The 24,188-nt window shown below is 41.3% G+C and overlaps 1 protein-coding gene across 2 annotated transcripts in view; it reads left to right on the top strand.

Annotated features, from left to right (window-relative positions):
* slc39a11 (solute carrier family 39, member 11) overlaps window positions 1-24,188 on the top strand; it is a 123,385-nt gene that overhangs the window by 15,797 nt on the left and 83,400 nt on the right. For both annotated transcript variants that reach the window (XM_085761112.1, XM_085761111.1), the window contains exon 4: window positions 9,363-9,521. In XM_085761112.1, the coding sequence (XP_085617238.1) occupies window positions 9,363-9,521 (159 nt within the window). The remainder of the gene's footprint in view (window positions 1-9,362; window positions 9,522-24,188) is intronic.

Raw genomic sequence — 24,188 nt, 5'->3', positions numbered from 1 at the left:
TGTAGAACTACACAGTTACCTGTAAAGGAACATGCGTTACTGTACAGTAGATGCTGCTTTCCATGTTATTAACGTCTGATACCCCTGCAAGTGCCTCCAAATCTAATTTCCTTACTAAAAGAGAGGTTAACTCACAGTTCACTCTGGCAGTTTGTCTAAGATGGAATCAGCAACAAGATCTGAATATCAGCATAAAGCCATAAAGCCCTAATAATAACTGCATTTATTTCCAGCAGCAGTTTTTGCATTGTCCTCTACAGTACTACATTAGTGTGCTAACATATGCAGATGAATTCCAGCTATATTCACTAATATTTATTGGGCAGACATCTTCAGTATTTGGCCCTGATTGAGATAACCAAGCAGTAATTCGGTGCTGGCATACATTTTAGACAGGTGTTTTAATAGCCTCGAGACAGTTGAATTCAGCCTTAACGAGTGAAACGGGAGATTTTTTAATTGACCTGGGGTTTGGCTGCTAGAAATGTAAATCAGAAAGAAGAATCATAAAAGAAGAAAGATCAGAAGCACACAGAACAGAAGAAACATGACAAGAAAAAGCTATTGGTTATTCAGTCTCAGATAAGGAGAGTGATGGAGACAAAGGTACATTATGTTTGCACTGTCCCAGCTGAATTGAATGAAATTTACTGTCTGACATTGCAGTGTTCTGACTGATATCAGCGTCTTTATCCATCCCTGCAGTGTCGTTTCAATAGCTGCCAGTTAGTGATATGTTCAGAGAAAGTTAGGCTGAGCATTTCTTGTCTTGCTATGCCCTCTGGTACTGAGATCAGCCAAGTTGATACCAGTGTTCGAGTTAGATGAAATGATCCAGTGTTGGTATAACATCCCTCGCAATTGAAGTTCCACATATTTCAAAATTTCCCTCGCTGCTTTTTGGAACTGCCAAAATGTGAAATTGCCCATTGCTGCTTTGAACCCTAGATATTAGATTAGATTAGATTAGATTAGATTAGATATCTTTATTGTCATCATACAAAGCATGACGAAATTATTGCCACCCATGAACGGCGCATAAATAGATAAAAACATAAAGTACGAAAATGTACACAATTTAAATAAAACAATAAAACACATTACATCAATAGCACTCTTAGAGTGCACTATCTGGCCTAATCAGCCCGACGTTGGCTCCAAGTGAGCCCTCGTGCTCAATGTGATCCATGAGGACCAGACTCGCTCAGTGACAGGTTCAGAGTTCTGACAGCCCACGGATAGAAGCTGTTCTTTAGCCTGTTTGTTCTGCTCCTCAGGGACCTGAAGCGTCTGCCTGACGGCAGCAGGTTGAACAGATGCTGATCAGGGTGGGAAGTGTCCACAGATATTTTTCGAGCTCTGCTCAGGCACCGGGAGCTGGCAATGTCCTCCAATGGGGGGAGAGAGCAGCCAATGATCTTTTCTGCTGTCCTGGTTACCCTCTGCAGAGCCTTCTTTCCTGCAGCTGAACAGGAAGCAAACCACACAGTCACACAGTACATCAACACAGATTCAATGGTGGCTCTGTAGAATGACACCAGCAGTTTCTCCTCAAGGTGGTTCCTACGGAGCACCCGTAGGAAGTGGAGTCTCTGCTGCGCCTTTTTAAGCAGTGCTGAGGTGTTGGATGACCAGCTGAGGTCCTCCTGGATGTGGGTCCCCAGGGACTTAAAGGAGGCCACTCTCTCCACATCCTCCCCGTTGATGGTAATTGGGGCGTTGTCCCCTCTCCTCCTCCTGAAATCGATGACCATCTCCTTGGTCTTAGTGCTGTTAAGCACCAGGTTGTTTCTGGTGCACCACTCTGCCAGTGTCTCAATCTCCTGCCTGTAGGCTGTCTCGTCACCCCCCGTGATCAGGCCGACCACCGTAGTATCATCGGCAAACTTGATGATGGAATTTGTGGGGTGTTTTGGAGTACAGTCCGAGGTGTAAAGGGTGTACAGGAGGGGGCTCAGCACGCAGCCCTGGGGGGAGCCCGTGCTGAGCGACAGAGTGGATGAGTGGACCTGACCCACCGTGACAACCTGCGGCCGGTTGGTCAGGAAGTTCTTGATCCAGGAGCAGATGAGGGGGGAGAAGTTAAGGCCAGTCAGCTTCTCCACCAGGATGTCAGGGACAATGGTGTTGAAAGCCGAGCTGTAGTCGACAAACAACAGCCTGGCGTAGGTTCCCGGGAGCTCCAGATGGTTCAGAGCTGTGTGGAGAACTGTGGCCACGGCATCCTCTGTTGACCGGTTTGCCCTGTAGGCAAACTGGTGTGGGTCGAAGTTCCTGGGGAGGCCATCTTTAAGGTACTGGAGAACCAGCCTCTCAGGTAAAAGGGTCTACACACGACTGTGATGGCCTCCAAGTCCGGGCAACAGTGGGTAAAAATAACTCTACTGTTTGTGCACCAGTCGGTGTGTGTGTAGATGCAGAGTCCCCCTCCCTTCCTCTTACCAGAGTCTGTGTTTCTGTCCTGGCGGTGCAGGCTGCGGTCCGGTAGCTGAACAGCGGTGTCGGGGATGAGCGGGTGTAGCCATGATTCCGAGATTATAATCACACAGTAGTCCCGAATTGTGTTGTTACTTGCCAGCAGCAACTTCAGTTCGTCTGTCTTGTGGATGATGGACCTGGCATTAGTCAGGAAGGTGCTCGGAATGGGTGGTCTGTGCGGCTGCCGCGCTAGCCTGGCTAGCCGGCCCCCTCTGCATCCTCGCTTCAGTTTGCGATGCCTCCGCTGGCGACGCTTCCTTACCGGCCCGACCACAAGCCAAGGGGAGCCCGGAGCTCTTGCTATGTCCTCTGGGATCTTGTACGACCGCTGGAAACCGGTCGTAATCTCCGTTCGACTTGAGAAACCCAGAGCCCGTAGTTCGGATTGTGTGTAGGAGAGTCTGTTCCCATTTACACACTCGCATTCATACACAAACAGCCACACCACAGAAAAAACTAGGCACCGTAACAGGGAGCTCAGAGCCGCTGCGTCCGTGCGCGCCGCCATCTTGGATCAGTGTCAAAGTCGATGAACCACTAAATATTTCTGTTTCAACTACATTGTTATTAACCTTCTAACCTTTCCTTCGATTGTATGAGCAACATTTTTGCTTTTCCTCCATTCCTCTAAGAGTCTGATTAGCAGTTCACAGATTAGATCTGAAAGTATGCCCTAGATTCTTGGACCATGCAATGATTTCTAATATCTGCCACTGCACAAACCCCTTCAGAATTCATATCCGAAATACTATATTGAGTGACCCTATTCATCATATGGCAGTGGTGCACCATATAGGACAATAAATGGACTAGACTAAAACATACATTTTCATTACAGTAGCAATAGCTTCTGTAATGAAAAAATCTTTCTTCAGCTAAGGGCCTGTCATGTTTTTTTTATGATATGAATGAATATCATAACTGATCTAGGAACAGTGAAAGCTGAGTCAAGGACACCTTCACAAGCACACTTAACTATAACTACAGTCGTTACCTGCTAGAATTCTCAGGATTATCCTCATTGGGCACAGATGTCCATAAAAAACTTCTCTTTTTTCTTGACCAGCTTCAGCCTTAGTCAATGAGATGTGAGACATCCACAACAATGACACAAACTGTGGATACAGCGGCTGGCAGTCAAACTGCCCTCCAGAGACAATATGATCACAACTGAGCAGTAGCTTAAATTACATGATGAATACTATACAGTCAATATGAGATCTTCCATGAGATAAAATGCTGTACTGAGATCAGATTTAAAGAGACACACCACTTACGCTTCACCATCTTTCCTAATGATGTCTATTTTTAGCTTTAATTGGTCATGCACAGCTTGCCATGACGTCACACTGCTGTTACAGTATGTGGTATTGAAAAACCCTAAAGAATGAAATAATGCACAGCAAATCATCATTTTCCTCAATTTGGACTTTTTGTGAGAGGCTCCATTCATAGGTTTTCATTACTGGTGTTTTCTTTTACCTAACCCCATTTGTAAAATAATTATTAAAACATCATTCTAATTCAAATCATATCATATTATACAACTGCAGAACTGAAGAAAACACAATAATGTACGTAAGTATGCTCCTGAGTGTGCGTAGATTTTGTTCCTATAGCTAAGAGCAAATCCTGGATAAGAAAACATTAATGAATGCCACAATCTTCTTAAAAACTTTGTAAGTAGGAAATTCTTAAGAATGGTTCAATGAAACTTACCAGGATTTCTAAAACCCAACAATTTGCTCGTTTCATCATATCTGTGTCCACCTTAATGATAATACAGAAACGTCATATAAATCAACATTGTAGGTTATATTTGTCATACCTTAATGTTTCAAAGTCACATTCTAACTATTTGTACCTTGGAGACTTGGCAGTTGTAATAGCAGTGTGTCAAACTGCTAATCTCACATCCTAAATTGCTGTTCATTAATGTGTAGACAGCTCCTCACCTTGTCTTAATTGGCACATTTGATGTTCTGTAGGTTGCAGAATTACACAATATAATGAGAGATGGAGCAGGTGTGGAAGAAAAAGAAAATCCATCCAACAGTCTTTTTTGTAATCATGGGTCATGCTGCCAGTGTGGCTATGCATGAGGTCTAAGTGAGAAAGTACCTGAAGTTCCTTATAAACTTTCAAGTTAACAAAAGGGCATATTGGAACAAGTTGGTTGGAACCAGTTGCTGCGGTTGACCAACCATACTACTAGGATAAAACCACCTGCTATAATTGGAAATCAAGTGAAGTGGAACAGAAAGAAATGAAACCGCCACTATAATTATTAATCAATTTGCCTCTTCTAGTATAAGTAGCATAAAAATATCAAACCAGTGCTTCCATTAAGCCCAGTGCTGTGCTTTGAAATATACGTTCATATACGATCATTTCAAAGGCCACAGTAATTGGTTCAACTGACATTTATTTCCTCCCTGGTGGAAGTCTTGCCAATTGGAAAAATCACATGCCATCCTGATTGTCCTGGATATTCACTGCACACTTATAGCCGTTTCGGCTAATGCTGTGTTCAAGGCAGGCTTTTGAAACCGTAAGTTACAGCTTCAAGTCACAACTACGACTTGGTAGCGTTCCAGGTAACCCGTAGCTCGTGTTTTTACCGTCCTGTTGTCTGTGAAAGTTCCCTATAACGGCCACTCGTAACTTCCGACCCGTGAACTCGCACCAGATCGAACTGGTATGACTTCACAGGAAGGAAAAACACAAAGTACGAGTTTCCTTGAACGCACCATGAGTTAGCAGCCCCCGCCCTTGTCAGGCATCAATTGGTCCTCATGCTACGTCACCACATTCACGCGCATCCCTTGGCTGCACACACAGCCCTTCATGCCGTTCTCTCCCCTCATTGGATAACACTTGTATCCCACAAGGAAAATTTTCTCCTCGGGTTACAGCAGAGCAGAGTGACGGAGAGACTCGTGTTTAGGCTGAAATACTTCATGTAAGTGATTGCTGACGGAAAATAGGACTATTTAGGACTTATATTAACAAAAACATTCCACTGATATCTGCTTTAAGTACATGGGCTAAATAGACAGAGATATAATAAATTCAAGCACTTACAATAGACTTAATACAATTTTGAGGTAACTGTCAGCTTTACTGTAAACCACTGCAAACTGCTGAGATGTTGAGGTCTGATGAGTTGCCCATGTCATCCGCCTCTTGATTCCTCTTAAGTTCCTCTCCAGTTTTTCTTTGATCTCTTTGTTGTCAGTGGAGAGGTCAAGAAGCCAAGTAAATGCCAGGAGATAAAGCTTATATTCCACATATTGTGTTTTTTGAAACTCCATGTTTTCTTCCTGTATAACTCTCCTGTCTGTTCTCTGTGCAGCCAGCTGGAGCCTTATTTGAAAGCTTGTGACACTGACTTATTGTGAATTGTTAAAATAAGTGTGGATTGTTTTGACTGCAAACATGAAGGTGGTTCACATTCTGGTATATAGGTAAAAATGCCCGTAAATAGAAATCAGGATAGGAACGTTTTGGAAAATAAGGAAAGGATCATTTTTCTTCCTGCAATCATGGCGGGGATTTGATTGCTACCAGGCTTTCAATTCATCCTGAGTAACGCAGTCCTAAAACTGCAGTTTACTATATCACAAGTTTCAGCTCTCTGAGTTTCATTTTGAGCCATACGAAATAAGTTGCAATCAACTTTGGTATACCCCTTCCCCCCTCCCCCTTCTCTCTCTCTCTGTCTCTGCAATTTACAATGCATGATGTCAGCAGTACATTGCTTCTGAGTGGCGGAACTGACTGCTGCCTGACAATAAGCTTCCATTACTTTTGATTGACAGGGCAGAACTCAGACTTGTGTTCTGCATTTTCAGCGCTGACACTGTGTTAGAAGCTGCATGAGAGGATTTATGAGAACACAAACGGAATAGAAATTGACATGCTGCAACTTTTTTTGTGACAAACAACCAAAGGTGCAAATAAGCTGTGCATACATGTAGATTGAAAATGCATACTAGTGTGTGCAGTGAATACAGAACTCACCCTTCCCTCCCTGCTCCGTTTTTATATGGACTGTGACAGCTGATACGAAGAGACGAGGCTTTGAAGAGAATAATGCTTTCAGGGCATTTTACCTATGAAGATGATGAATACACTGGACATCCACACAAAGACATAGCATAGGCCTATATGAACACTGGCATACATACTTCAGGGTTGGCCTTTGCTCCAAGGGAGTGAAAATGATGATGATTTCTACCAGAAGTGTTTAAGCTTCATTATCTTGAGATCCCTAAGCATAGATCAAATCAATTTTACTAGAGCACATTTGCTCCGTAGTAGTAAAAGCAGTGTGTGTTTGTGTGTGTATGTGCGTGCGTGCATTGTCAAGGAGGGAACCATGTCTGCACTAGGGTTGGGCGGTATGACGGTATTATACCGTGTGACGGTATAAAATGTCTACCGGTAGAGATTTTGCAATACCGTTTATACCGGAGAAAGAGCAGATGTCTGCGGCATCTCTCTGAAGTCACTGTAGTTAGACCGCCTTGACACACGGGGGAGCCGGCACTGCAGCAGACTGCTTGGCGTGGTTGCATGAGCACGACGAAGAAGAAACAGCTTTACCGGTTACCGGAGTGATAACAACCATGGCTGAGGCGGAGAGTGAAAGCAGGAGTGGGAGCATATTCCATGACAATACATCCATGAGTGGGAGTCACGAGGAAACGGAGGCAGCCCGACCCGCCCAACAAGACGAAAAAGTGAAAAGTGAAAGTAATTCACTCCAGCCGTAATTTTTTTCGATCGATCAGCTGTGTTTACCGTTTCATGTGTCATAGTTCTGATGTTTAGACAGATGAATTAGACCTCTAACACATCCTAAAGTTTGACTTGTCAGAGTTTTTCAGAAGAGGAGTAAGTCAAGTTATAAGCGATGCTAATTTCTGTTAGCCCGTCTATGGTGTTTTACATTATACGTTAGCATTAAGCTAGCGGGCTTTTTATGCTTAGTTGTGACACTGGCTGTGTGTGTTTTAAACATTGTTTCAAACTATGTGGGTTAACATCTTTGATGCTTAAATATATATTGCCGCTTAACATATTGCTTTACTCCTCTTTCTATGTGCCATTTTTACTGTAGGACAGGCTGTTTGTTTATTATGGTCACTTCCGTCCCTCCCACCCACCGTCCGTCAGTTGTTGAAATTTGAGCCCTTTGTGTACTACCATAGACTGTAAAGGTTACTTAGGAACTCTAAAGTAACTTCTTTGATTTTCCCGGTTTGACCTGTTTGAACAGCCATAGACAGCACAGACCGTAGGCATTTTTGTAAAATGCTAATTTGTGATTCTGTGATTTCTTTTTTTATATACTATATATAGCCTATATAATTGCACTAACTGGAGCCAGACTGCTCTGGCATTTTTCCTGTCTTTTTTTTTTTTTTTATAGAAATCAAAGTTAAAAAATAAAAGAGGAAAATGATCAAATGCGACAGTATGGTTATTTTAAGCCATTAATTGAATTTACAGGGGGGAAAAAACATACCGTGATATATACCGTTACCGTGATATGAAATTACTCATACCGTGATATAAGATTTTGCTCATACCGCCCAACCCTAGTCTGCACTTAAGTGATGGTATGGTGAGTCTGGGCTAAAATAACAATTACTTCCTTCTTGCTAAAGCACACTTTGATAACATGTTCTACTGCAGGCATAATGGAAAACAAGCATGTCCAACCCTGCAAAGTGTAAACGTGTTTCCTCCCTTAATACAAAAGGGAGAAAAAAAAAATCAAAATTTAATTTTTTTTTTTATCACAAGTGTGTGACTGTGTAATGTCACAATTTCTTTTTCTTGTAAATTTGCAGCTTTAAACTTCTCTGTGCAATATTCTCCTTTTGTTGCCGGTAGGATAAACCAGACATTTGTCAGTAGTTGTATTCGGATACAACAAAAGCACCAATAGAGAATATTGTCATTACGGTCATCAGAGCAATATTCTACTGTCACATGGAAAAAATAAATAGCCTAATACTTGTATGTGAATTAAGGTGGCAAAAAAGAGTTAAGAATCTTGGTAATGATGGATTCACACAACATGCAATACATTTCTGAAAGCTGGAAAGCATGCAGTGAGAACATAATAGGACCTTGATGAAAAGTGATGCAATTATACATAGGCTATCAATCAGAGGCTTAGAACCAGTTACTTCCTTTGACTTTCAGCAGCACATTCACTTGTCGCCAAAAGCTCCAAAGCACCAATTCTAAACTTGGTATAATTGCAGTTGCCACAAATGACCAATACAATATGACAAAAGATTGTGTTAGTAACTAATTTTGAATGCCCATTCACTGACAACTACTTTTATACCATCACAAATATATAATAAAATTCAAATACCTACTGACAAATCACCAAAATGATCATCTTGATTATCAGTGGTAGACTAGCAACTCCCATGTTCAGTAGCATAGAAATACCACTAGTTTTCGTAACATTGGAGACAGGTGGCCTCGAATAGCTGTTTCTGGTTAAACAAAAAAGGTTTTTGTTTTTGGTCCGGCTGTCAGCTCCTGTTCAATTCTGGTGTGCGCTCTTACCTCAAAAAGAAAAAACATTTTACTCTTAAACAAAAAGGTCTTTCTCTGCAGGTTGATCCATCATGCTGGCAGATGGAGCAAGTAATAAAAAACTGAAATCTAAGTGGCAAACACAAGCGCAGACATGAATCAAATGTCACTTACAAATATTTTTGTCCCCATCAGTCATTTATGCCCAAAACTTAGGCCTTTTCATATCATAAACTAAACCAGCCTGTTCCTTCTCCTGCAAAACATCCTGATTTCCCTCCTTCTCCCTCCTTCTCCCTTCTTCTGTCCCTTCTCAGGTAATGTTGGCAGCTTCCTATTGGTCGTTACTTGCACCGGCGATCGACATGGCGGAGGATTCTGGGAAGTACGGCTCATTTGCTTTCGTGCCTGTGGCTGTGGGATTCACACTCGGAGCTGCCTTTGTTTATTTTGCTGACCTGGCCATGCCCCTGCTGGTAAGAACCTCATACATACACTTTGTGTTGTACCAAAGTTTGTAGGAGTAGTTTTTGTGGTGGTAAGTCTAAAGTCAATCCTGAATTCTGAAGCACTGAACACTGTATATTAAAGGCCTCCATAGGTCAATTTTTCTCGGAATTCTTATGTCGTCATACAACGGAGAAAGCAGTTTGTGATTATGATGTGCAAATAAGGCTGTTTGGAGAGAAGGTGACATTGTTGTCAAACTGGGGCAGACATGACAGAGAACTAGAAAGACATATAGATGCAGACAGCAAGATTGACAGCCATTTCACTTTCAAAGTATGTAGTGGATAGGAATAATAACAGCCAGGATGCTAAGGACTAAGGACTGCTAAGGTAAATTTCCATAAGATTCCCTGCAGGGCTATAGTAAGGGAATGATAATAAGAAGAAATGTGTGATGTTTAAATCTGCAGTGCAACAGCAGAAAATTGACTAAATTAAACAAAATCGCTTTTTACTCTGCGACAGTCGTATTGAGGGCACAGACCCTTCCCCTTTCTTCCCCTGAGAGGTTTGTAGTTGGACACTACCTGATTGTCTTTTGTTCGACTTTTTGTGTGGCTCAGATAATGGCATAATTGCTGCTGAGAGCAACTAGTGGCTGGTGAATACCAAATGAAAGAGAGGAAATTAGTCTGGGAAATTTGTCGTGGAGGATTAGACAGTGAGGAGTAACCTGCTGTTTTTGAATCTTGATTCTGTATAGCTTTTGGTCTTTGCATAATGTTAAATTATTTGCTGTTTCTCTCTTGCTCTTGTCCGTGAAGCTTGAGACAAATGTGAGTGATGCTCAGTCTGCAGAATGAGAATCCTGAGAGCAACAGCAGACTGTCAATAACATGTAGGAAAAAATAGGTAACAACATTCAAACCAGCAACATTGATTCTCATGCTCATAATGATCAAAGCTCTTTGCGCTGCCTTTATTCAGTACAAATCCTATGAGAGCAAACTTGAAAGTTTGATCTTGAGCTCAAGTCATCTTATTGGGCCCTTGCTTTTACTTTCATAACAAAAGCTGTGACAATAGTGATCTCCACCAGTTTAAGACAAATGAGTCTTTGGTTTCTGTAGTATCTAAAAAAGTCAAAATACAACTTGATGACACTTGAGAATGGACCAACCATGAGCCAATGCTACATCCATGACTAGCAGTGACTAAGTGAGTGAATGAAGTTACAGCACTGGCCCGGCATGATGTTGAACTTTTCCCACTGGCTGTTGTTGATGAAAAAAACTGATGCTTTAAACAAAGAACAATAATGCAGTAATAATGTGATAACGCAATGATTTGAATTGTTTTTAGGCTGTGGGCACATTCAAAAGTATAACGTTCCATCAGAAGCACACAATAAATGAATGTGGGTGGTGCCAAAACAGCAGACAGACACAATTGCACAATTGGGCAAAACTGTGTAATAATTCACAATATGACAAATTCATGATTCAGGTATAAACAAAGCAAAGTCATATTTAAGTGTCTTTTTAACTTGTAGAACATCAAAAACAATGTGTTATGTTTAGCTATTAATCCGCCTGCGGCTCAGAGTATTGGAAGCACTCCTCTGCTTCACTGCAGCCTCGGAGCAGCTGTGAAACCAGGGTGGCTGGATGACTGCCTGAAAAAGAGATATAGTCTTATTATGACCCATACATGGTCCAGTCATATACCAGGTTTATACACAGTCTTGTTTGAAAAAAGTCTCTGCATGCATTAGGTTGGTAACAATGCAGGCTCTAAATGTGCTGCTAGATGGTGCTTTGCCAAATAATTTTCAAAGTGCAATGGCCAATTAGACTTGGTCTTTGGCTGATGTTGCAATATGATTGGTCAGTCAGCCAAGGATATTTGGTATAATAGGGCTGGCTATGCTGGTGACCTCAGACTTGTAGGGACCACAAAAACTCAAATATAAGGTTTTTTTCCAAAGACTGTCTTTTTTCTCTTTTTCTTTGAGCTACACATAATTATATATTCCTTTTAAGGGGACATCTCCAGAAATTACTTTCAAGAGAAACATTAGGGAATGAGAGATGTAAGCACAAACTTTTACAAAAATCATTACACAGGTTTTTGTAATAAATTACAGCTTCTTTTGTGCGGCTGTCACACAACGGGTTAGTTAGATATTTGAAGAGGTAACAGCTTTAAAAAAAAAAAAAGTTTTATTAGCTCTAGATGGCAACTTGGTGTGCAGATGCTGCCAGCGCTCTGAGACTATCTTGGAGTTATCTTAGACTGGGGGGTGTTTTGACTGTCACTTATCTCAGTTTTGCCCCATTTAGCCTGTTAAGTCTCAGAGAATGATCAGTTGGCTTTTTTACCTTATCTGTAACTGTGTGTGTGTGTGTGTGTGTGTGTGTGTGTGTGTGTGTGTGTGTGTGTGTGTGTGTGTGTGTGTGTGTGTGTGTGTGTGTGTGTGTGTGTGTGTGTGTGTGTGTGTGTGTGTGTGTGTGTGTGTGTGTGTGTGTGTGTGTGTGTGTGTGAGAGATCATAAAATATATAAATGGCACCACCACCCCATCACACATCTGGAATAATGGTAAAGTTATCAGTGAGAGTGTTCTATCTGAATCAAATAAAGAAAGCACTAGCTGCTAATACTTCTATAGCATAGTAGTATGACTAAACTAACTGAAGTGTTTTTGTTTTTGTTTTTTATTGGTGAACTAAGTGTTTTTCAGTTGAGTGTCAGATTATCAAAAGCTGAATAGGCCTTAGGCCAATAGCCAAGATTTAAGAAATATGAAATTGTGTGAGAAATATAAACCCACCATTGGCAGTTTGATATTGCCAGTACTAATAGTTTGAACCTTCTTCTTTGGACTGTGTCTAGACCAGCCTCAAAAAGTGATACAATTATAGCCATTTATGACTTTGTTCAGTCATTGTTATTCTGACTCCATTCTCCATGGAGCCCTGTTTGGAAACTAATGCATTTTGATGAATCACCCTGTAGCAGGTGAATGAGAAAAGTGATGGGTTGATTTATGTCAGCATTTAAAGAAATGTGCAAACCTTGAATTCCAAAAAAGCTGAATCCAACAGTTTAGGTCCCGTAACTCTCTTTTGAGTTAGAGTTGTGTCTTGTAAAAAAGAAAAGTTGTACTTATCGATATTGATGTGCGATGTTGGAATCAAAACATTTCTGAGCCCTTCTCCTGACCTGAGTTTATCAGAACAGGTATAGGAAGGGATGAGACTGAGACGACGCCTTCACTGCAGTCAGAGCAGCAGAGAACAGCTGTTGCCTTAAGCTCCTGCAGTCATACCAGGACAGCCACAATGACACAAATTACATAGGAGCGGCTGATAGATCACCGTCATGCACACTCATACAAGATGACACACACTCACACACACACACAAACCAAGTGCTAGTATTTTAGTCAACCACAGCTCCAAAAGTCTAATATGAGGGTTGCTACTTGATGCTGAACATTGTGTTGATCAGAGTGTAGTGATCTCTCCACTCTGTTTCACAATATCATATTTCATTATTTTCTTAAAGCAAGAAGTAGGTGGAATATAGTAGTTAATAGTTATATCTTCCGACGGCAATCACTTACATAGAGTGTTTGGTCCGAAACAACACGGGTCTGTCAGTCACTCTGCTCTGCTGTAAGCCGAGTAGAAAACTTTTATTTTATTTCCTTGTATCCTACAACCTTTATCCAATGAGGAGAGAGAACGGCATGAAGGGCAGTGTGTGCAGCCAAGGGATGCGCGTGAATGTGGTGACGTAGGGACGAGGACCGATAGATCCATGACGAGGGCGGGGGCTGCTAACTCCATCGACTGACAAGAAGTCAGAAAAACGACCGAATCGCTTACTTCTGCTTTAAGTATCCAAAAGTTCTTACGGGTCAAGTGCTTTAACTATGCGGTTGCTTGTACAGTATTAGTCACAGTTGTCTATCCTGTATAACTTCTGTTACCACCTCTTGGTGCTGTGATTTTAAGCCACTTCCTTCTAACCAAGCTTGCTCACTAAACATGTAATGATGAAAAATTATCTTCTCACACCAAAAAAATAAAAAAAAGCAGCTTGTTTCCTCTTAGACAAGATGCTATGAGTGTCTGCTCAGCCTGACTTGTAGCATTAAAAATTACCACGGTCCTTTACTGCCTCTCTTCTCAACTTAGCCAGGGCTAATTGGGCTGCTGACCACTAGGACTAGAACCACTCACACAGCAGTTCAGTAACTGTGCTCCCCTGGCAGTGTGAGACTCAAGACATCTGCATCAGTAGCTTTCATTGTGTACAGAAAAGCATACATTTTTGGCAAGAGGTCGGTTAAATGCACGGTAGCCTACATAATTTCTCTCAGTCAAAACAATAACAAAAGATCTTACACATCCGGTTTAATTGGCACTGGTGGTTCTGACATAAGACCTAGTTTTTTTGGCCTAAGTTATGTTGTACTCAACAACATATACATTAAACCTAACTAGAAATAACTCTGGATAAGAGGAGAGAAGGAAGTCCTCAAATGTCATTAACGGGACAATGAGGACTTTGTATTTGGTTATAAAAAAGTTTCACCTTAATGTGGATGAATCTACGCTACCCACACTTGTTAATGGGTCCATTTTTGATAAATATATTGTTTTGTCTTTATCGGTATTTTGTTATTATTATTATTATTATTATTAGTGGTGGAAATGCTGGGCGAGCCGGCCAGCGTTCCCTACTTTCAGTTTCGCGGACGCTGCCCAGCGGGTCATGGGAATGATGCCACCAAATCGCCATTTATGGTCGGAACTACGGCGGTATCTGATCGTCTTCAAACCTCCGACTTTCATTCTTGATGAATGAAAACATTCTAGGCAAGACGTCCATCTTGCGCCGGTCCAAGAATTTTACCATGCGCACGGACACTTCGCTTTCCAAAACTCCTTGTTGTCCCTTTAATCACCAAGTTACAATATGAATCCAGAATACTGTACTTCAATCCAACATATCTAAGGCTGTCTTTACACTGCACGGTTCAAGTGGCCCAATTCCGATTTTTTTCTCTCAAGTGGCTCAGATCGGATCTGTAACATGAATGTGTAAACGGGACAAATGCGCATGGAATCGGATATTGTCAGATCAGATTCAGGCCCCCGTTATATGTGGAAATAAATCAGATACAAATCGGATCTCTGCCAATGCGTCTGCAGTCTAAACAGACAGATCGGATCTTCCCTGGCAATGCGTGTCATACGTCATCAATGATAATATTAATTCACGTGCTGTCTCGCTGAACCTCTGTAGCCCGTGATTGACACGTGGGGCTGACCTGGACTACCGTGGCCAGCTGTGGCCAGCTGTAATCACTGTCACAGGCGTTACAGTGTTTAATAAACTCGCCGTCCCTGTAAATGAGGGAAACCTCAATGACCAATGAGTTAAAATAAAGGTTTAAATAAATAAAAAAATAATTTTTGTGGTGTCCGCGCGTCTGTTTTTTTCCCCCTCACTAGTTCTTGTTTTCATATAGCCACTACAGTAACATTCATTTCTATGCAGATCGATACGAGGGCAAGCGAGGGAGCGCGAGATAAACACCAGATTTCAGGTTTTCCTACCGGCAAAAACCGAACCGAGCCGATAACAAATCAAGAGAGGAAAAACAAACATTGTATAAATATGTGAGGCTGTCCCGTCCTCACTACGTGAGCGACGGAGGATCAAACGGTGGCACAACTGTCACCGTCACTCAGCTGCTCATCTCACAGCAGCTCCGCTCCACGCATAGACTGTAAAAAAAAAAAGGCTCCACGCAGCCACTTCACTAACGTTATTTTGTAACGTTCACTTTGTAAGTGACGTGTTAGATATAAACTCTGAACACCAGACTCACCTTTGTTTAAAAATATTACTATATTATATATTATTACGTGACAATTTCCTGAAATCACTAGTTTATTTCCAGCGGGTCGTTTCATGCAGGCACAGCAGGTGTAAATGCAGATTATCAGATCTGGGTCACTTCTGATAGAACATGTAAATAGACCGTCAAAAAAATCGGATATAGGCAACAAATCGGAATTGGGCATCAAGACCTGCAGTGTAAAGACAGCCTAAGTGCACTGCACCATATCGTGCTGTATTTGGTACTAGAGGGACAACCCCAACATTCAGCTGTGTTAGTACAGATCTAGTGTCTCTGGGGTTGTGCAAACGTGTGAAAACAGGTATGGGAGTATACTTTATTTTTCATTTTTCACAATTTCATTGGTAGTTATCTCTGTGCTATTTGGCCCACTTGTTGACATGAATTACAAATCTCCAGCATCATTCATGTTGTGTCATCCCCAATGCTCCTTCCCTTTTTGTTGCATTACAGAACCCCCCACATGCACCCCATACACACACAAACACACACACCATCATTTCCCCTCTCAGCTTCATCCTTTTATCCTCAGGTTCCTCTTGATTTTCACCCCTCCACCGTCTTCCGTCTTCTTCATCTGCCCTTTCCTTTCTGGGTGCCATGGTGACAGCAGTGGAAACATTGGGCTGTGATAATAGCTTGCATGAAATCAACTGTGAACATAGGGGGGTCTTCCACACATACACACACATACACACACACACACAGTAGGGGGCCATCCGTGTTTGGACAGCTGCTGGTGCCACTTTTACTGGCTCCTCAACAAACACAGAAACTGAATGAGAAGAATGATGGAGGAAGGGCGAGATGGACCGAGAGGGGGAAACTGAGGGTTGACAGGGAGAGAAAGATGGCAGCGATAAGGTAACGGATGGAAACAGAGGAAGACAAGAGAAAGAGAGAGAGAGAGAGAGAGAGAGAGAGAACTTGGCAGAGAGCAGGGTGGAGAAAGCAGAGCCTTCAAACTTGGTGATGAACAGCAGATAACCAGAACTCTGTATAATGGTTTCAATAAGACATTTTATCAGCAGTCCTGCTCCCCTCCGTCTTCACACAAATCTTGTCTCATTCCCCGCACTAAAGGAATCTAAAGGAAATTGAGCTCTAAAACCAAAGGGTGAGCTGGGGCACTGAAAGCCCCACACCTGGCAAAGTAATTGTTGATTAGTAGTGGATCAGCACACCGCAAATCTGCTTTTTTGGATTTATGGACATTTTGCTCTCAAAATATTCTTGACGCACAGTGAAGGAAACCTCAGGCACGTGGGCTCTATTTGTTTCATATGTACAATGCTGGTAGAAAAAAGATCAAGCAGTGGAAGGAATAAATCAGAGCGTCACATCATTAATCATTATATGCTCAACCAGTCAACACTGTTAATCTCTACAGCCATGCCTGTCAAGTAACTTTAGAATGGTTTATCAAGTGGACAGGAATGTGTACACCTGCTTCTTCAATAATTTCTGAGCTGAGTGAGTAGAAATAGAACCACACTGCACATGTTTTTCCATGCTCTCATGCATAGTGATGATGTCCAATAGTATTTTGAAGCGACATTTTCATCAAAATAAGAGCACCTTTTCCGTGCACTACGCAAATTGCATTGGTCTCCTCCCTTGTCTGTTGTCCAACATATTACAAGGCATGGCAAGATGATCCGTAAGGAAAGCACTAATAGTGTTCTACACACACTTTTTTTATTTATTGATTTTGTAATATTACTGCTGCTCCAGTACTTATATTGGCCAATAAAAGTAAACAACAAAATATTAACAAGCTATACACAAATGTTTTTACATTTGTGTTTTTTTAAAGGGACAATGAGGAGTTTTGGAAAAGCGAAGCGTTTTCACACTACATTTATGAGCCTCCGCGGGCACCGTGAAATTCTTTGAACGGCGCAAAACAGACTCATGTTTTCATTCATCAAGAATTAAAGTCAGAGGTTCAAAGAGGTTCAGATACTGTCGTAGTCCCGACCATAAACGGCGATTCGGCGGTGTTATTCTCATGACTCGCCGCAAAACCAAAAGTAAGGAAACGCTGGTCGGCTCGCCCAGCATTTCCGCCACCACTAATAATAACAAAATAACGATAGAGACAAAACAATATATTTATCGAAAATGGGCCCATTAACAAGTGTGGGTAGCGGAGATTCATCCACATTAATATGAAACTTTTTTATTGTTGCGGAATTTTTCGTTCTGCCGACGGAGAAACTCCTCGTTGTCCCTTTTAATGTTATGTCGCAAGTGAAGATATTTTCCTGTAGTCCATCCCTTCCTTCGTCTGCCCCATTCTTGTGAATATATCAATAGTATAATGTCACAATGATGCCTGAAGGGAATTTGCATGCAGTTCAGTAACCTTCTCTCGTCCCACTGGGAGTTGAGTGAAGAATGTCACTCATCCAGAAAATATCACGAGAGGATACGGATATTAGGTTAGAAAAATAATATCGTAATATTTATATATCCCAATGTAGTGTGTAGCCTCCTAGTCTGCTACACCATGTTTGTTTGGTGCAAAACCAGTGCAAAGATGGAGTGATGTATGTTCTTTCAACCTGTACATCATCTCCCTCTGAGCAAGTGTAATGATCTTGGATCTCATACCATGAATAAAATTGTCCCTACTTGCATGCACTACCACAACAACAATGCCTTTGTCGTGTTCTCTGTTGGCTTTTTGTGTGTGTTTTTGTTGTTAAAGTAGTCTGAAAAGAAATAGGAGTAAAAAAAACCCAAAAAAAACAACTCTCTCCAACCCATCTGGCTTTCATTTGTTCTTCTTTAGTCAAAGTCATAAAGACGATGGATAATAACGGGGCAAGCTGCTGCAGGATGAAGTGGTTTTTGGAAGCAAGAGTATTGCATCTAAGCAGAATAGATGGAGTGAAAGGGACGGTAGCGAGAGCAAGGAGGGCAATTACAAAGAACCAGAGAAATAAAGAATCAGTGACTCACTTATTCTTTTCAAACTCGCAATTCTCACATGAAGATACAGTGTTTGTGGATATTTCCAAATAGTCTGATATATCTGCACTCACTTAAATGGAATGCAGTTCTACTTTGTTCACCTTATTATCTTCTGTGTCCCACCATAGGCTACCATCCATTACCATCACAACAAATAGTGACTGGGGGTAAAGGAAGTGTTGGCAGCCTGGGATGGGAGCGTTGCATCATGGTATATACAGTATATCACCAGATCTGGGTTTCCCGTCCACAGTATACAGGGGGCAGTTAGCCAAGTGGACAGCACTAACAATAACCAGAGCACAGCAAACACATGACATCTTCACTGTTTGCTGTGTCTGGGGTATAGCTGTCTTACTGCAGTGACTGACTGCATGGGGTGTTTAGTCATGGTTACCCAGGATGCAAATCACAAAACTGTAACTGGGACACTGTAAAATACAAGGTTGTTTTGAGCAGTCTCTTTGAATTCTGCAGTTTTTCTCCATCAATGTGACTGATGAGATGAGCATGACATAAATACTGAGAGGACACAAAATACATGCAGAAAGACAATATTTTCCCCTGAGTCTGTTTTCTCTAACCTTTACAATTGTTCTCTGGCCATCTTACCTTTTATTTGTATTATTATTATTATTATTCAAAACAATATTCACAGCATAACTCAGTATTTTGCAAAAGTATCCAGTCTCACTGTGAAATAAATGAAAAAAGAAACTCCTGTTGGTTTAACCAATGTGAGTCATTCCCCATCCAATCTAGTGAGGGTCGAGTCCATGGCCTCATGTCAGGATGCTTGCTTTTGTCCAACTACTCAGATGTATCTGTCAGGGAGACTCCTGAATTATGACTAAAGCCCTCTCTGGGTTTAATGGATTTGGAGCCGGACCTTTTGGTGATGATGCCCTGCAGGTCAAAGTTCAGTTCAGAGTGAGAATTCTAAGTCGATCTTGTTTTTGTGGCAGCTTCCTCTGTTCATAACAAGTGAGAGACAGAGAGAGAGAGGTGTGTTTATGTGTTGTTGCCAAGGGTGGAAATAAAAAGTCACGCTTATGCTACTTAGAAAATCAGTTATCCCACTCCTGCTTTAGTAATGATTCACTTAAGTATTTAATGTATCTTTATTTAAAGCTTAAGGCATTAATGAGTAAAAATAAAAAATCATATGATGAAGTTGTGATAAATCACAGGAGAAATGTACAGTACTAACAGAAGGGGATCAACGGGTGCTGCAAAAAGGAATATGCTATTTGGACTTACCACAACAGGTGCATGCTGGGTCAGGCCTAACACTGAATGCTAATACTGACTGAAAGTGGAGCCTTCAGCCATGGTTTCTATTTTCACTTTCACTGTCAGTGGAGTGTGCACCACCTTTCTGCTGTTTTTGACGATCCCTGTTGTGACTGATCAGTGAAATCAGGGTTTGAAAACATGCAGGAACGTATGACGCTGTGTCTGGACAGGTTATATTCTACATTGAGAATAAAGGAGCAGGACAGTTGAATTTTGAACAGAGTGTGACTCGGTCATGCCCAGAATTAAGCTGTTGTTCATCATCGTTGCAGCTATTTGACTTATACTGTAGCTTAATATTGCTATGCTAACGCATTCATTGCAAGTGCCAGCATTGGATTGGATTTCTACTATATTTTAAACAGCCACAGAATATGTTGTGCTATGGCTAAAATGACACGGAATATCAGAGAAGAAGCCTTTCTACTTTCACCCTGGAAAAAAAGAAAGTTCATGGCATGTTCCACTTTTTAGTTACCCTCATTTGACGTTTGCATTTGCATGTTTTCTCCAAATTCAGCATTCTGGGAGGGTTCTGAGAAAAACAGTGAAGTGAAGGAGACATTTTCAAGCAGAACTCTCTTTTGTACCTTTTATTTTGGACTATTTTTGACTTTATGATGTCTCTCTTTATCTGTGTCTGTCTGACTGTCTCTCTCTCAAATTACCTAAATAGGCTAATCTTTTTTTTTGGTTGGATGGTGAATCAAAGAAAAAATGCAGCATCGCCTTTGGGACAAGATGCGTTCATGTTGTGAGAGAGCCAGTTTGTTTTGATATCGTGAATACCTTACTTTGATTACATGAAAACAAAGGGTTCAACCAGGGTTCATAGGTTTGATGAGACACTTTGCTATGGTTACGTGATGGCGTGGTCAGGGGGGCTTCTGACCATCCGGTTTGGTCCGTTCATGGCCGGTGTACGGAGCGTAAGCCGTAGTTGGCCACTACAGTCTGTTCCCGCGGCTGTGGGATAGGTTGGATGAGTTTGTTGTGGTCACGTGATGTGATCACATGGCTTCCTTTCATCACAAGAACACCAAAATTCACAGGGTGGGGAAGGGCCCCCTCTAGCGTAAACAGTGAAAAAAACAAAAACTCTGTTGAAACTTATTTTTGACACTCAGTGAGTTAAGTCCATACCATTGCGGTAACTTGGTTTGACTTACCAACAAAGATAAGCAAAAACAAAATGCCTCTTTATACTAAGCAATATGACTCAACAGCGCCTCACACTGGACCCTCCAAAATGGCCGTACAGTTGAATCAACCACTTTGTACAATTTTATAAAAACTGAACATTATAAGGGGATATCGGTTCCAGGACTGTGTGTGCATTAAGTTTAGCTAATTTCACCTGATACAACTAACTTTACACTTGTCATTATTGTTGTATGTGAATGCTTCAAAGGCCTGACCGGATGTTTTGGTTGCTTTTGGTGGAGGTCTCGAATTGAATCTCTCATGTTATTAGCTGAAATACTACTACATATACACCTATGTGAATGAATGAATGAATGAATGAATGAATGTTTTATTTTCGTGTCATGCCACCACTGTGGCCCATCCCATATGGGATTACAAGACACAATAACAAATACAAAAAACAAAAACCTATGTATCGATCAATCATTATTATCACTCAATAAAATCATCAAAGAACATGCCCTTCTCTTATGGTGTTACTATTTTAAAAAAGTAACAAAGTAAAACTTTCACTCAGGATACATTGTAATTGATTAGTACTTTTATATTACATTTCTACACAAGTACTTTAACCTCTGTTTGAGCTAACGTCTTTTAACAGTAGAATTTTCCAGTATTATTTCCACCCCTGGTTGTTGTCACTGTGCAGATATTATAATGTGAAGTGTGTGACGGATCTTGTGGCATGAGCATGACTGTGATTCTACAGATCATCTGTATCTCTCCTAAGTGCGACACGCTGTTTTTGCATAATTTGTTATGGTTTGAAACATTAGTTGAGGCCTGCTGGAACCATACACACCCACACACACAAATATTGTATACACACACAAAACATGCAAGGCTTATCTGTCTGGAAGACATATTCCAGCACAAACACTACAGCCACCTGGGAAGCCATCTTGAAAGAACACACAAAACTCCTTTGTCTGTTTGTGTTGTTCGCTCTCAAAAACAAATTGGAGAAGAGCACTAAATAGACACGGCCTCGTTACCTTTGCTTGTCGCTTCCCTCCCACGACTGCTGTCAAACAGGTTCCCTCTGTCTCAGAGTCACTGCACATTATTACACCTCCACACAAAAGGGCTTAGCTGACTTTCTTACATTATTTTGCATAAATATAATGATGTAATGGAAATCAGCCTTCTGCTTGTTCACTGTGCACTATTGTGTCACTGAATAATGAATGAAACGTGGCTGCTGGGAGATTTAAAATTCCAGGCCGGCTGTTTTCTGACCCCTCTATCTGTGATTGAAACTCTCCAACCTGCAAGTGATTCACTGAGCTTTGACTAATAGTGATTGGCTGACACATACAATAGAGGAACTAAGTCTTAAAAGAATTTTCTTTCTTTCTTTTCAGTTTATTACCTGCATGATTAGTAACTGCACCTAACAATGTCTTGTATAAGAAAAAAACATATTCATTTGGTTCTAATTTCTGGCTCTTTCTCTGTTCTGAGCTCTCATCAAAAAAAAGACCTTGACAGTAAAGCCATAGCAACATCTAACCTATCAGTACACATTTTTGAACAATATTCACACTTGTGCACCAGACTGGATATGATGGAGATGATTCCTTGTTAAAAAAGGATTGGGAACTCTAACTCTGAAATACCAAAAAATAGGACACCAGTTTCTTGTAATGCTAATTGGTTCCTCAACCTGATTGTCCCCTGTTTACCTCACATGAATGACGATGATTTTCTCCCTGAACTTTTTGGCTTGCATGTATGTTTGTGTCCATACCGACAGCCTTGCTAGTCAAGTCCTGCTGCTGCCAACCCTGTCCTCCTACATCAACTTTCCTGTGGTTAATGGCGGGGGCCAGGGCACATGATAGAGACGTGATATAGATACAGCCAACACTGGGCCTCTGGCAGGAGCCACAGCAGCCCTCTTAAAATCTTCCATCTGTCAAGTAGATATTATCCCAGTTAGATTTCAGAAGTATTTCAGACTGTTGGCTCATGAACTCTTGCTTTAATCAACCGCTCACTATCCACTGGCTCTTTTCAATCTGCCTTTGAAACACGCAATAGTTTGACCTCTCCTGAAGTACTCTTCACCTCCTTGTTTTTCAAGGGACTATTTGTAAGTTGTGAAATGTTGTCTCTTGCCAGGAGCGGGTGATGGTGCTTGTTGCTTGATAGAAGTTCCAGCCATTCTTTGTTTAAGAGACAAGAAGTTCTAATACGCCCTGAGCAGCCCAATTTATCCAGGACAGATTGGAGGCAAAGTAGGGTTGGGCGGTATGAGCAAAATCTTATATCACGGTATGAGTAATTTCATATCACGGTAACGGTATATATCACGGTATGTTTTTTCCCCCCTGTAAATTCAATTAATGGCTTAAAATAACCATACTGTCGCATTTGATCATTTTCCTCTTTTATTTTTTAACTTTGATTTCTATAAAAAAAAAAAAAAAGACAGGAAAAATGCCAGAGCAGTCTGGCTCCAGTTAGTGCAATTATATAGGCTATATATAGTATATAAAAAAAGAAATCACAGAATCACAAATTAGCATTTTACAAAAATGCCTACGGTCTGTGCTGTCTATGGCTGTTCAAACAGGTCAAACCGGGAAAATCAAAGAAGTTACTTTAGAGTTCCTAAGTAACCTTTAAGTTACAGTCTATGGTAGTACACAAAGGGCTCAAATTTCAACAACTGACGGACGGTGGGTGGGAGGGACGGAAGTGACCATAATAAACAAACAGCCTGTCCTACAGTAAAAATGGCACATAGAAAGAGGAGTAAAGCAATATGTTAAGCGGCAATATATATTTAAGCATCAAAGATGTTAACCCACATAGTTTGAAACAATGTTTAAAACACACACAGCCAGTGTCACAACTAAGCATAAAAAGCCCGCTAGCTTAATGCTAACGTATAATGTAAAACACCATAGACGGGCTAACAGAAATTAGCATCGCTTATAACTTGACTTACTCCTCTTCTGAAAAACTCTGACAAGTCAAACTTTAGGATGTGTTAGAGGTCTAATTCATCTGTCTAAACATCAGAACTATGACACATGAAACGGTAAACACAGCTGATCGATCGAAAAAAATTACGGCTGGAGTGAATTACTTTCACTTTTCACTTTTTCGTCTTGTTGGGCGGGTCGGGCTGCCTCCGTTTCCTCGTGACTCCCACTCATGGATGTATTGTCATGGAATATGCTCCCACTCCTGCTTTCACTCTCCGCCTCAGCCATGGTTGTTATCACTCCGGTAACCGGTAAAGCTGTTTCTTCTTCGTCGTGC

This window comes from Trachurus japonicus, chromosome 19 (genome assembly GCF_045865225.1).
Source record: "Trachurus japonicus isolate A0001 chromosome 19, Traja_1.0".
Classification (NCBI taxonomy): Eukaryota; Metazoa; Chordata; class Actinopteri; order Carangiformes; family Carangidae; genus Trachurus; species Trachurus japonicus.
The sequence above is the reverse complement of the archived record's forward strand: the minus strand, read 5'-3'. Positions and strand labels throughout refer to the sequence as shown.